Source organism: Nyctereutes procyonoides, unplaced genomic scaffold, assembly GCF_905146905.1.
Source record: "Nyctereutes procyonoides isolate TBG_1078 unplaced genomic scaffold, NYPRO_anot_genome, whole genome shotgun sequence".
Taxonomy (NCBI): Eukaryota; Metazoa; Chordata; class Mammalia; order Carnivora; family Canidae; genus Nyctereutes; species Nyctereutes procyonoides.
In genome coordinates, this window is record NW_026575052.1 from 69,275,189 (window position 1) to 69,290,932 (window position 15,744).

Sequence of the window (15,744 nt, forward strand, 5' to 3'; positions counted from 1 at the left end):
CTTATATGAGACACCTAGATTAGTCAAACCCACAGGAAGAGAAAGTAGAATGGTGGTTGCCAGGGCCTGGCAGGTGGGGGAAATGGGGAGTTTTTTATTGTGTATAGAGTTTCAGTTTTGCAAGCTGCAAGGAATTCTGGAGATTGGTTGCACAAGTGAATATACCTTGTGAATAGCAGTACTGAACTGTACACCTAAAAATTACTAACATGATAAATTTATGTTATGTGCATCTTCCCATAATTATAAATAATTAAAAACAATACAAGTTTTTAGGTACCACTTCTGACTTAATGGGTCAGAACCTAAGGCTGAACCCGGGGAAACAGTATTTTTAACAAGCACTCAAGTTAATTCTGATGTGCATTATAGTTTGAAATCTGCTGCTCTAGGGATAAACCATCTGTATTTTGAATGTATTAGACCACCATTTTCATTCAATTCATTCTAGCATTCCTGATCAAGGGCATATACTCCCAGCTGAGGAATTAATACCCACGTTGCTATAGAACAGTCCAATTTATATAAAAATTTATATAGCAGTTTAATTCCAAAGTGGGTTTATTTACTAATCCCAACAATCACTGTTCTCCAAAGAATGGGGAAAATTATAAATATTATCCATCTGGAACACATATAGAAACTGAGGCAAACATTTACTATCATAAACATTTACTATCATATATTGTGTTTACTACAGTAGAAATTCAAAGATGAATTCCATTCTCCTAAAGAGTACATCATAGATCACTACTGACATCCTCATAACCTATGGAGATCAGAAACTTCCTCTTGCCAGCTAATCTCACCACACCACATATCTCCACTTGTGAATCCAAGGCCAGCTTACGTAGCACTCTTTCCTCAATTCCTAATTCTATGAACCCCAGTTTTAAATATTATGCAGCTTATCAAGTTTGTAGCCAATATGTTACCATAGACTGACAGTAACGCAAATTAGGTAAAAGGAATGTCAATCCAATTTTGAGGTAGCTGAAGGAAACACAGATGTAGTCGACAAATAATTCTTTTCAGAACCCAAATCAAAACCAAGCCTTATGTTAATTTTAGGTCCTACCAGATGAGTCTCCATTTAATTTGACCAAAGAGCAGATAGATATCTTAGGTAACAGGTGAGAGTATTCAAGTTCTTTCCTCAAAGAACTAAAATAAAAACTTTATATCTTATACAAGAAATTTTTCCAAAATACTTTTTATTCAATAAGAACATGAGATAATGAATGCTGTAAACAAAACAAAGTATAGAAGGCCTCTAATTTTAAGGAAAATGACGTACTTACTATCACACAGATTGCCAGTCTGGGGCATATGTTGCCAAGTATACCCAAAACAATATTTTTTACATGGCTTCAAAGAAAACCTATTGTTGAGCATATAATTAAATTACATTTTAATGTTGCATTATACAAACAAGCCTAGTTTAATCTGAAATAAAATTATTGAGTATTTAAATATTAACGTGTTAATATTTGTGCCATAAAGAGTGCCAGGAACATACCTTTTTATCAAAAAAAATTAACTTCTATCTGTTCAAAATGGTTCCTGGAGGCTTTTCTCTCTCTCTCTCTCTCTTTTTTTTTTTTTTGTCATTTCTCATAAACTCTGGAATATTGATCTCAAAGTTTCCATTTTGAAAAACAATAATAAAGCATTTGTTAAAAACACCTCAAACTTACTGGGAGATGATATTAAATTGAACAATTTTAGGACTCATTTACCAAATATGAGAATTTATTTTAAAAAATTCATTGTGAATTTAAGTAATTTAAGTCATAACTCCTCTAATATTTATAAATGAAGTTTAACTTGCCATTAGCAACTCTGCATTTCATAAACCACTAAGCTCTCAATAAGTGTCTAATGATAACCTGAATTAGTGTCATATCTGCACATGTAACTTCAGTGCAGTGACTCAAGACAATTATTACCACTTAGATGAAGAAAGTCATAAGAACTCAGAGTTTAGGAAAAAAAGCTAAATTGATTAATGCACCCTACTGTAGAAAGCAAACTCAACTTTTTGATGTAGAGCTCTCATGAAAATATTGCCAATTGATCAGAATATTGCTAGACATTATGCTGATTTTTTTTTCTGACAATCCCTTTCACTTAACACCGGCAATTTTTTTGGCTCTACTTTTTTGAATCAGAAGAGCTTATGGTAACTTTAATTTGGAAAGAGCCTATTTGTTTTTAAAGTTGGAAGAGAGAAAAACTAATGATTTATTGGTTGGAGTAGATACACGGTGCCCATACTGATAACTATTTCAAATGGAGATTTTTCATGTTCCTGGATTGGTACAAAAACTGTACTATTTATGATTTTATGGGTTTGAGATTCACATGAAAATAGCCTTTTTAAGAAAACTAACATTAAGTAGTTTGAATTATGTAAGGTTTATAAATTATTTGATGGATTCAAACAGTATTTGCCATAAGTTATTGTTTTTCAAAGTGAAGTATTACAATCCAACAAAAACCTCATAAAAAACAATTTATTGCCTTCCACCATCTAATTTGACAGAAACATATTTTGATTTCCATTAATATGTAATTTTAAAATCTTATTTTCCCCCCAAATCTTAAATTCACTATGACATTATAAAACAATTTCTCAAAGATAGTTAAAGCTAGAAATTGTAGTCTGAAATTTAATAATTCTTCATTTCATAAACAAAGCACTAGTTTTTAATAATACCAAGACATGAAATCTATTTTTACATATTCTTGGAAATAAGCACAAACATTTGAAAGCCCATATTCACTAGTCTCCAACACAAGTTTTACAAAACAATATACCTACAGCATACAAGAACAGATAAAAATTAGTCTATATATATATTAACTGGTAAATGGATAGACTGTGGTATTCATACAATGGAATATTATATAGTAATAAAAATCAATGAACTGTGACTCCACTCATTTGCATGGATGGATTTTAAGGTTTTCTTTTTTTAATTTTTTTTTTATTTTAAGGTTTTCAAGCAAAATGCAAAGGCATGGAAAAATACATACAATGTGACTCCATTTACCTAAAATTCAAAACAAAAAGGCAAAACTAAGCAGTGAAAAAGTATAAAAACAAGAGAATGATGAAAATTTAGGATAATGGTTACCTGTGGGGGAGAGAAGTGCATGTCATCAAAGAGGAGACAGCATACTCTTAAGAGCGAGATGGTAGTATATGGGTATTTGATTACTCATCAAACTTTACATAGACTTTACACACTGGAGAAAATGAGAAGAAAATGTGACTGTATAGACAACTCTTTTTGAAGACCACTGATCTTGAGTATAAAGAAATAATAGATGGGAAGAAATGTGAATGTTTACAGAAATTTTGTTTTGCTCTTATGCTTTTAAGATATGAAGAGAGAGCACCTGAATGACACAAAGGTTCCATCAGAGACCGGAGGCTGAAGAAACAGCAGGGATGACTGATGAGATATGGCACATGTGAAGGACAAGCACGACTCATTCAGGCAGACGGAAGTAGGAAAAGCTAGAATAATGTGCACAGATTTATACAATTGATGGGAAATGGAGATGCATCAGATATGGTGGCTCATTTTTCTTGAATAAGGCAAGGTTATTAGCTTAGAGGGGAAGGATGAAGCTGGGTTTGAGAAGAAATGAAGGCATCAAGTGACAATTTGGGGCAGTGAGATTAACAACTGACCACAAACACAGGTGCTCTCTTGGACATATCACCTTACATGTTTCTCTGGCCTCTGTCTCGAATATATTTCCCCTTCTTTTTCACCTAGAAAATCTTCCCATCCTTCAAGACCCACTTCAGGTTCTATGTCCTCTGTGAAACCTGTTCTATTCCAGGTCAGTCCTTTCCTTTTGTTATAATCCTTACAGCACTTAACTGTTTATCACTCATTTTTTACTTACTCATAAACTATCTTGCAGGAACTCTTTTGTGTTGTACGTGGCTTCATTTTTGCATGTGGTCTCCCTAGCTATAGTGCTTGAGGACAGAATTCATCTTTTTTTTTTTTTTAGCACTGTTGGTCCCGCTTTCAGAAAAATAGTGCATTCTCATATGCACTCATATGCACGGTGAACTTTTAGCTGTTCACTCTTCTATTTTTTAAACATATCATCCACTTAAACAGATATTCTTAAAAACAAAAGAAAAAAATAAGAATACGTGAATAAGGGAACTTTGAATCCTCCATTATTTTCTTGTCACTGCTTCTGGTTTTCAATTTTTAGTTTTAGAACTTAACTTTGCTGAAGCCAATCCAGAGATCCAATGTTAACACAAAATTGGTTTGATTTTTAATATTTTTTAAACACATTGTTTCCACTCATTAAACTATTTAAAAATTTTTTCCTTACAACTTTTAATATGTTTCTTCATGGAGGTAGCTCTCTTAGAAAATGAAACAGAATGTTATCAACAAAGACAAATTATGTTAGGAATGCCATCTTGTGGTTGGGAGTAGTCCATTACACTACAGCAACAATCTTATATTCAGAAATAAAATATCCAGTAAATTCATAAATGTAAATCATGGTCAAAATTATTGTCACTACAAAGAAAGAAAATCTAGATATGTGTGTATCAATTGTGTGTGACTTCAGTTGTCAAAAAAGACAATGTTCATTGAAAAGAGAGACAAATTATATAGCAATTGACTCCAAATAACACAGAAAAACTGTTACCTATAACTATAAATATACTTCTATTAAGACTATTCAGATACTCTGAAGTTTGGAAAATTTTTCTCATGAAATAGATAAGTAATTTTACTTCTATATCCACTACTAAATAGTTATATGTTGACTATTACGTCCTAGATTTAAATCATGTTTCATGATTTTCAAAGTACCTCATCCTAACTATAACCATCCAAAGGGGAGTCAAGGACAGAGCACTTAGCTAATTTGGATGGTGTAGGATATATGTAGTTAGTTGTAGTCCAAAACGGGAGTTTGAAAAGAGGTAAAAACACTCGCCCTATCTTAAGAGTGAGCTTACTACTTCTTCCATACAAGTTAGCCATTTGAATGATAAATTACCTTTCTAGTCAATAGAAAACTAGTAATGGTTACACATGTATTACTTAACAGCCATGCTTAAATATTTAATTTCCAGGTGAATACCAGACATTTTGATCCACTTAAAAGTGGGGATAAGGTAGTGGAAACTGATATATCCCTCATGAGTGCAAAGCACAGTGCAACACAAAGGTCCATGCACTATGGTACCCTTTTGTCACTTCCAGATTATAAGGTTCCAATGGGCACGTGCAGGTACAATGTTGTTATAGAGATCACGTTATTGAAATTCGAAAAGAGAAAAGATCTACATGTAGATATATTTACAAAAAAAATGAAAATGCTATTGTATTCCAAATCAACATCTGGGATTTATTATCATATGCTTATCGCCAGAAAGAAATATTTTATTCAAAAAAATTTTATATGAATTGACTTTGTATTAGTTTCTCCACATGACTCTTCAGGACATTCACATCAGCTGCACAGACCTGGTACTCCATCTTCTCTTGCTGTTTCGTTCTCTCTAATAAAGCTTCATGCGGTGGAGGCAGTGCGTTATATGAACTCAGTAAATAAAGCTGACTTGATGAGTTATGGTTGATTTCTTCGATCTTTAAAGCTTGCATGATAACAGGTGCAAACTTGGAGTAATGAGCTGTAGATGAGACAATCACTGGGCAGGTTTTATCTTGCATTCTGTCTGCAACCACTTTTGCAACAGCAGTGTGTGGATCCAGAATATATCCTGAAGTATTGTAGGTGGAATGAATGGCTGCCAGACACTCTCCCTCAGAGCACCAGTCAGCCACGAAATCCTGCTGAAGTTTCTCAACTAGCATCTTCTCTATCTGGAAGTGACGTTGCTCTTCTAATTGACTAAATAATTTTGTCATTAATTCTCCATCCTTATCAGCCACCAAGTGTAAATGTCGTTCCAAATTTGAAGCTTTAAGAATATCTATTGCTGGTGAAAAGGTCTGTGTTAATTTTCTCTCCCTTAAATCGTAATGTCCTGTTTTTATAAAATCAGTCAAAACATGGTTCTGATTAGAGGCACAAATAAATTTTCGAATAGGGATTCCCATCATTTTGGCATACACGGCTGCTAAAATGTTACCAAAATTTCCAGTGGGAATACAGACATCAACTGGGCTTCCAAAAGAAATAAATCCTTGGCTAACAAGATCAAGATATGCAGAAGCATGATAAACTACTTGGGGAAGCAGTCGGCCCCAGTTTATGGAATTGGCTGAACTTAAGACTGTTCCATATTCCATAATAAGGAAGCCAGTAAAATCAGAATCTTTAAAAATTCCTTTCACAGCTGTCTGGCAAAAATCAAAATCTGACTTGACACCCACTGCCCATCCATTTTCTTTCTGACTGCCAATTATTTGTGCTTTTTGAAAATCACTTACTCCGTTCTCAGGAAAAAATGTGGCCACAGCTATTCTTTGTTTATCATTCTTATTAATACGGCTAAAGCCATTTAAGACTGCACTCCCTGTGTCTCCTGAAGTAGCTACAAGTATCATATAATTGCAACTTGGTGGAATACAGTGTGCAAAAAGATGAGGCATAAGCTGTAAAGACAGATCTTTAAATGATCCCGTTGGTCCATGAAACAACTCCAGGATGAACTGGTTGCCTGAAAGGTGCCTGACAGGGGCAATTTTTGAGCAGGCAAAGTTTTCCCCGTAAGCAGTTTCAATCATTTCTCCCAATCTGGCAGCAGGTATGTCAGCAGGATGTATACACTTTTCCAACAGTATTTGTGCTCTTTCTATGTAGGTTGCTCCTACTAGGCTTTTCCACTCCCTACAGTTTAATTTTGGAAACTCCTTCTCAGGAACGAAGAGTCCACCATCAGAAGCTAACCCCTCAATCACTGCTTCACTAAAGAATTTTGTCGAAACCTTCCGTTCACAGTCTTTAGGCCAAATGTGTCTTGTTGAAATGAATGTTTCTGAGTCCACATCTTGGTATCTTTTAACTGCTTTAAGCACTTTGTCAGCTACCTCCTCGGGGGAAGCCCCACTTTCACAAAACACACGGGTATCGTACCACTTCTTGTAATACTGTCTTCTAAACTTAAGTAAGTCTTTCAGAGATATTTCAGCATTCTGACCTACGATCCTATCTATTTTCATTAATTTTAGACGGCTGACTATATCTATTAGAGGTACATCCAGGTATACAATTATTCCATTTTTCTTCAGATGCCACATGCTAGCATCATGCATTGGATTGGACCCCGTAAGGGAAATCACACTTCCAGATGCAGAGAAGTTTAACACGGCTTTTCCTTCCTCTTCTAAAAATTGCTCATTACCAACATCCTGTAATTTTTCAGACACGCTCATATTCCAGGTTTTTTCAAGGATATCATCATCCACATCGATGACACAACAACCTAGTTTCTGACCTATTATTCTGCCTACAGTTGTTTTCCCAGCACCAGGCGGTCCCATCAGGATAATATTTTTGTCTCCAACAACAGAGTGGGTTGAGTGCCATGACTTCCTGAATTCTGCAAGTGCAAAGGTTCTTGAAAGAAACAGCTGCACATGTTTATCCGTTCTAACATGTATACTAGAAAAACATTTCTGGGCTATTTGTTTCAGATGCGGACATCGGTTAAAGTGGAGCATTCTCTTTTCACTTTTCTGCCCAAGTCAACCTAAAAACTGGCATTAGCCCTTTTCAAAACATAAAAACAAAAAAAAAAAAAGACATTTGATTACTAATTGCAACAGACTTAAAATCCCAAATAGGACTGAAAATAACCACATCATAAACTATTTAGAAATCTTTCAAATGTATGGGACATTTTTAAAATTCTCACATACTACATATTACCCTTTTAAATAATCTTTCAATCTCAAGACCAAATAATCAAAACTTCAACAATTTCTAAAAGCTACACTTAACTCAGAAAATGCCACATCATACTTAAAAAAAAAAAACTAAATTAGATTAGTATGTCTTTTCCCGTAATGAAAATTGTTTCTTGGTCTATAATCCCTATAAACAAGGATTATTTGGAATGTTATTTACTTGCAATTCACAAAACATTATTCTTTATATTTAATTTCTAAATTAAATTATTTCTGAATAATGTTTCTGAACATTATTCTTTATATTTAATTTCTAACTTTAGTTATATGAACATGCTGACAGACTATCATGCTATTCATAAATTTCTCATAAAATTCACAACCAGAAAGTAGAGTAAAATATTTGCTAATAAAATACTTAAATAACTTTCCAAACTATAGGGCAAAGGTATGACATGTTCTTTCTTATGTGCCTTTTGTATGCATACTCTAAAGAATCAATCTTAGATATTTTTCATATCGAAGTCCTTCTTTTAAAAAAAATCTAAAATGAAAGGTATATTATGCAAATTAAGGAAAATTGATAATTAACAGCAAAGTCAAAGGCTACATATCTATAACTGTATCTGCATGAAACCGTCACTTTTGTTTCTGTCCTCTAAACATTATCAGTGGAGACACTTAACTCAAATTCCAGACTCTACAGTGATAACAAAAAAACCCTCAGGAATGTTTCCAATGATGAGAGGAAATAATTATTCTGGCATGCAAAGAAGCTCTGCAATTCCCCATATTGCTCAAATCTCCGTCTTTGGAAATATACTCACCATTAAAACACAAATGCATGCCAGACAAGTCAAACTCATTCTGAGTATATGTAAAATGCAATTTAGTAACTGCTGCAACATTCATTTAAATCAACTAAAGGAACTCTACACACATGTACTGGGGCTTTTCACACGTTCTGCAATTAAGTCATATTAAATCTTAGATGGTATGTTCAAATACTTTCTAAAAACTTTCGATCATTTACTACTCTGATTATCTCTGCTACTGTGTTCTGTAATTAAACATTTAAAGAATTTGGAAAACTAACACTGAATTTAACTTACAAGTTAAATTAGAACTGTTAAGAGAAGGAATACATTTCCTTATTTGGCTTTTCAGCATATATGAGATGCGCTTAATTCCCACTGACTTGTAAACATATGACACCCAGGAACCAATCTTAGATGAAGAGTTTGTTGATGGTGAGGCAAAGTCAATCTTTGGAAAAAACAGAGTCTATAATAGAAAAATTTTCAAGTTAATCATCACTGCAATGTTACAAATTCCCACACATAGACTGGTCTATTATTAAAATATCCACCTGAAAATTTTAAAGTAGGGAAAAATAATGAATTGGCCTTTTTCAATAGTTTCCCCAAATCTATTATTAAAATATTAAGATCCTGTGTTTTTCCAACATCTGTGTCTTATTAACGGAAAATAAATTTCATTAAACAGTACTAAAGGAATTTCTTCCACCAAGCAATACAAAAGTAATATAACCAGATAAGAACAAATATACAATCTCTCACAATGATACTTGAAATTTTAATTATTTAACTGGATGTTTAGTGATGAGAGAAAAATTTAAATCAGTGGACTAAAGCTATGAAATCAATGTCTGAATTACTCTTATAGGTTGTTTTATCCATCTGAATCACTACATGATTTGTATGTAAAAATAGTTGCTGTAAAAAGTGCAAATACAGTGTCTGCTACACACTGGTACTCCCTGGCTATTTGAGTTTATAATAAATTCAAAACACGTATCATAGTGGCTGGCACAAAGAATATTCTCATATATAGAAATGTTAATTATTGCTACTCAATGACAATGGACCAAAAACACATAAATTGAATCAGAATATCTAGACTCAAGTGTAGGTGTATGTTTTTATGGTTTGGTTAGTTGCTAAGCCTTCAGAGAAAATAGTGGTACTTAAGCATGAACCAAAAATTGTTTTGTTATGCACAGTCTAATTCTTCCCCTGCAGTAAACCAAGGATCAGGATCAGAGAAGTGTCTACTTGAATCATATCAGCAATGTCTTTTATTAAACTGTATTCTGATAAAGTACTTTAACACCAACTAGTTTTCTTGGAGGAGGAGGAACACTTTCTAAAACCACCTGACTTACCTCCTATTTAGGAGTGTGTATTTTTTTTTTTTTTTTTTGGTTCTCAATGTGTAACTTTTGGATGTCTGTATTAGCAGTAACTGTAGTATTTGTTACCTGAATAGCTGGTTGGTTTGTATGGACATCAAATCTTTTAGCAGATCTTTTCCACTTTGTGTTGGTTGCTACAATGCTTATCATCAATTCCATCAAAAGTAGAAGATAACATTAGACACAAACATTATGCATTGTTCACCTTACCTTTTGTAACCTTAGTTTTCCTTACTTTATATAAATTATGACAATTTAATGCAATTTGGTATCAATATTATTTCACAATAAAAATCTTCCTGAAAATAGCAGAAGGCAGTTGTTAAAAGGCTACAAAATGTAACAATTATCATTTTTAAAGAAAAATAAAGAAGATGAATTCTAAGTAACATAGTAAAATTTGTGTCTTTTTTTTTTTTTTAAAGATTTTATTTATTTATTCATGAGAGACACGGGCAGAGGGAGAAGCAGGCTCCATGCAGGGAAGCCTGACATGGGACTCCATCCCAGGTCTCCAGGATCACATCCTGGGCTGAAGGCGGTGCTAAACCGCTGAGCCACCTGGGCTGCCCCTAAAATTTTGTTTTATGACATTTCAGCCACAAATTAATTTTAGGGCTTCAACATCCATTGTAAACAAACCAATAGACAAGATGGAATAATATCCATTGTAACTTTCATCTGGAAATTAAGTTTTGACTTCAGAGGTAATAAACTCAATTCTCATTATTCATGGTATTATTCTATAAAGTCAGCATGCATACTGAATTAGTGAATAGTGAATATTCCCATTGCTTCCACACTTCCAAATTGTTCCATTCCAAACAATTTTATGTGTTTCTGTTTAAAGTCATTTTATACATTTTTAATATATAATTTATACCTATATATGCAGTTGATTCATTACCACTGAACAGCCAACAGCACTCTAATTTATGCCTGAATGAAGCTTGTCTAACACACACATTTTATCTGTAAGGTACATCACAGCCTTATTACCTTAGGAACACTAGGCAACACAACAATCTAGGGGCCATTTTAAACAGCAGAATCACCAACTAGAGGCACAAAAATGAGAAAAATGTGATATTAAATAGAATGGGAGGACACTTGTTTACAGTATTTGAGCTGAAACAGCAAGGCAGGCATCATCTTGCTTGATCTCAGCTAAGAGCATGCAAACCAGGAGACTCAAAGTTTTCATCACTGTGCATGTGTCCATGAATGAATGTACAAGTTCCACATGTATTAATTTGGGCTTATAAATAAATTTTAGTGAGTAGAATTCACAAATATGGAACCTGTGAAAAGGGAGGATCAACTGCATATCATTTTCGTATATGACTGAAAGCCATATTATTATGCTTTTTCTTTTATTTTTACTTTAGTATGTATTTCAGTCTAGTGGTCATAAATAAGCAATTTTTCTTTGGCCAAAGGACAAAACTTTATCAAATTAAATGTTTTTTTTTAATTTTTTTTTTTATGATAGTCACATAGAGAGAGAGAGAGAGAGGGAGAGACACAGGCAGAGGGAGAAGCAGGCTCCATGCACCGAGAGCCCGATGTGGGATTCGATCCCGGAATTAAATGTAAGTCAATCACAGGAGTCAGAAAACAAAAGCAGTATTTAAAGACCAAATCTCTTGGCCATAAAGTACTCGTGTTTTACTATGTCAATGTTCTTAAGTATTTTTTGTAGAGCCAAGTTCTTCATGAAAACATTTTAGTCATACTCTCTAATTCCTCAGAGGATGTAAAATCTACACAGCTCCATTATACATTAATATTTTTTAAATAGGTTTTCCTGTTGATCACATATAGTGGGGCTCTTTGATCCACTAACTCCATTGGTTACTTTTTAGACATAATAGACACTTGTCATTCAAATAGACAAATGAAAAGGCTGTGTCAGTGTCACAGCAGACTTTAAAACACAAAAACAGAATGTTCACATAAATAAAATAATTCAAGTACTCTTTGAGCTCAAGGCACAAAACTTCACAATTTTACTGTAGTAAGCTGATCAAAACTGAACAATGAATTCAAGAAAAAAAAGTTCAGAAATCACTTTTAAAATTATTTTAAAATTATTTCTTATTAATACTAATAAACATTTTTAAACCAAAAATGCATATTAATTTTCATCAACCTATTCACAGTGATGTTTTCCTAAGGACACCACTAGATGATTGCTAATCAACTAAAATCATACCCATTATCAATTTTTATTTCCAAAATGGTGCAGAGAAATTTTTCAATTCCATTATAAAATTATCTAGTTTCCAATTCCTTTGGGAAATTATCCAAATCTTAGTCAGGATGATTTAGCATTTGTCACCCATTTAAAATATTTGTTACATACTATTCCAAAATAAAATGTAAGACACAGCATTTAAAAAATTGTTTCATGAGAACTGGCTGTGGTTCAATGAACTTCTAAAAATATTTATGCCATGATTCTGCTTGTTATCCTATATTAATGCAACCTAAATTTCTCAGAAGAATGACTAAATCTGGTCCATTATCTTATGAAGATATCCTGATACTTTTTTAAAAATCCTTAAAAATTACTGCATTCTTACAGCAATAAATTGTTTTCCAATACATTAAAAAATGCAAATTTGCTACGACATAAACTAACCAGGGGAGGTAAAGTTCTGCTGCTCTGGAATACTGAGCAAAAATCCTCTCAGCAAGCCTTTGTTAGTCAGCTATTATTTTCCTGGAAATAGCAAGGTGGAAAGGGTGGAAAGACCACACACTCTAGTGCCATGCTGTAATCACAGGGATCTTACAATCAAAAGTAGAATTACAAGTTCATTTGCTCATTTTTGCCTCTGTCTTAGTACCAAAAGCTCATTAAGCCTTTCTTCTTGCTAATCTTTCACTGTTAGATATTCTCCTAATGGTCTTGAGTATTTAATTCAAAAGACTTTTTAATTAAGTACCCTTTTTAATTCTGTAACTTAGAATTATATTATTATAAAGAATATCTCTTATCCAGGGTTAATTTTCCTCCTAGTTGTCTCTTTTTTACATTCTTACCTAAGCTCATTTTATTCATATAAGTTAGAATTAGTCTTCAGCAAAACACTCTAACTTGTATGTAAAACCATTTATAGCAGGGGTCTGCACAAACTATAACTCACAGGCCAAATCTGTGCAAAACTTAACTACCCTTTTTAAAAATAAAGTTTCATGGGAACACAACCTATTTATTCATTAATCTGTTTAGTATGGTCTTTGGCTGCTCTTGAGCTACAACAGTGGAGTTGAACAGTTTTGATCAAAACCATTTGGCCTGTAGAGGCCTAGAATATTAATTATCTAGCCCTTTACAGATAAAGTTCATGACCTCTGTCAGTGGACAAATGCTGATTCCCTGTAGGCATATTGGACACAGACATTTCCTTGAACAGTACTGCCATTTTGAGGCAATTATAAAAATTAGAAATATGTTCTTTGTAAATATGCTTTCAAAAGGCAAGCAGAATTATAGAGAAAGTATCTAGAAAGGAAAAAAGTTCCTTTCTAAATGCTTTAACAACTTCACCATGACTGTAAACTACCTATACTAATAGTGAGGAGGTCATGAATTGGTATTTTTAAAACCACAATAGATATACTGATTATCAGTGAAACTACTGTATTCCATAACACCAGAAAGTCAAGACTAGCTAAGGTTGGTTGATACTTACTAATTGGAGAAATCATGCTTTGCCCTAATCATTTTTTTTGTGAAATGATTTATATGAAACGTCCCAGAGCGCTGCTTCTTTATTAGAAAGTTTATAAGCTTTGGCCAATGACCATCCGCTTGGTTAATGGTATCATCATTTTAAGTCTTAGTTCAAATCTTAGCACGAATAAAGAGAGTTTTTCTCTATACATGCTAAGCAAAGCAAACGAAATAACCTCCAAACCGAAAACATAAAATATTCAGAGGGGAAAGGAAAACAACAAAGTGGTATATACATAAAAAAAAGTTCTGAAAAACAGAAAATCCGATGTGAAGAGCAGGAGCATCATCACCAAAGCGCCACTTGTCTGAAATAGAATGCTAAATGCCTGGGATAAAAATAAAAAATATGATCAACTGGATAAGAAAAAACCTAAATTTATTCTTATCTGACGAAATTCAGTAGGAGCCCCAAATGATAAGGACCCACCCATTCTGCACAGCCTTTTCAGTAGGAACTAATGGTTAATGAAGCCATCGTGCTGTTTTTCTCTCTCTACCGAGTACCATGGCAGTGAAGTGGCCAAAACTGGTGGTGTCTTATCTTTGACCATCTTTATTCCCTTGGACAGTGGCCTTTGTCAGGTTCATTCAGACCAACTGTCTTTCCAAAATATCGCCAAAATGTCTTTTAGAGACTCAGGATGGCAAAGGCTTCTGTACGAATTTCTTTCAGCATAAAGAGGTTTCTGGAAGAGCAGACGGTTAAAACGGAACACCGCTCCCGAGAAGACAATCAAAAAAAAAGGGGGGGGGGAGGAACACCATAAAAATGGGTAAAAATTCAAGGGCCCATTTAAGAGGCTCCTCCTGGTTTAGGCTGCTTTTGCACAAATTACCGAGTGCACACGTCAGTGGATAAAGACCTAGGAGGAGGGGCCCGACCAGCAGGTACCTGGGGCCGAGGGCAGCGAACCGGAGAAAGAGGGAGGCCGAGCGAGGGCCGCGGTGCGACAGGTGCACGGGGAGGCGGGGGCGCGCGGGGGCGCGACTCCCACAGGTGGCGAGCAGGGCCGCGCAGCGAGCTCCCCGCAAGCCCGGCGGACGCGGCGGGGAAGACGAGCGCACAGGCGGGATGACGACCAAGTAGCGGGAAGGGGAACAGGGAACGCAGTGGGGAAGGGCATGCAAATGGCACGGACCGGTGTCTACAGGTTCCATTTCTTTCTCCTCAAATCACTCACCAAGAAAATCACACTGAGAAGACGGGGGAAAGGAAAGAAACTAGGGAGGAGCGTCCAGGAGCCGCCACCGCCGCCTCGGGACGGGGTCCCGCACCTCTGGGGCTCTCACACCTGCTCGCCCACAGCCCAGGCCCAGGGCCTCCGCCAGGCCGGACCCGCCCCCAGCCCCGCGCGGCGGCCTCTGCGCCTGCGCCGGTGAGGGCCTGCGCGCCCGCGCGCCCGCGCGCCACACCCACGCCCCGAGCGCCCGCACCCTGGGCACGTGACTCTCGGGCCGCGCTCCACCTACCGGAGTCCTCCCTGCTCCTCAGGCTCCTCCCCCAGCCCCCGGGGCGGCTCTCCGCGGAGGCCTCGGCGCGCTGGCCCCGCCCACTCAGGGATCGGCGCCTGCGCACAAGAGACTCATTGTGTGACGCCTGCGATCCCGCTGCGCGCTCTGCTCTCTAGTGGGTCTGTCTTTCTGTCCAAGTCCGCCGAGACAGAGACGAGCAATGTCTTTAAGGGGTCGCCATTCCGCTCATTATTCCCAAAGGCACACACAAACGGTGGTTTCCTTATTGAACTCAAGCAGAAAAATTGCAGAGGGAAGAGAGGAAACCTCGTGCGCGGTGCTGCCTTCCACTTCCCCGTAGCCTAGCAACCGTTTCCAAGGCAACCACGCCGTCAACTAACGCTAAGCAACCCCAAAGAGAATTAGAAGGGCTATTTTATTTTCTTCCCAAGAGA

At 35.9% G+C, this 15,744-nt stretch overlaps 1 protein-coding gene across 2 annotated transcripts; it reads right to left on the reverse strand.

The window, feature by feature from the left end:
* Positions 1-669: 669 nt before the first annotated feature.
* On the reverse strand, positions 670-15,178 carry THNSL1 (threonine synthase like 1). Of its 2 annotated transcripts, XM_055332674.1 has the most exons (3): positions 15,019-15,178; positions 8,990-9,161; positions 670-7,739 (listed from the first exon to the last, which is right to left on the reverse strand). In XM_055332674.1, exon 3 carries the CDS (start codon positions 7,689-7,691, stop codon positions 5,460-5,462), a length of 2,232 nt encoding a protein of 743 aa, XP_055188649.1. In that variant the 5' UTR covers positions 7,692-7,739; positions 8,990-9,161; positions 15,019-15,178; the 3' UTR covers positions 670-5,459. The 2 variants fall into 2 exon arrangements, with proteins under 2 accessions (XP_055188649.1, XP_055188650.1); XM_055332675.1 differs by lacking the exon at positions 8,990-9,161.
* Between the last annotated feature and the right edge of the window lie 566 nt (positions 15,179-15,744).

Coding starts and splice junctions, on each gene's coding strand:
- THNSL1 (XM_055332675.1), bottom strand. CDS start 7,691: ATGCTCCACTTTAACCGATGTCCGCATCTGAAACAAATAGCCCAGAAA.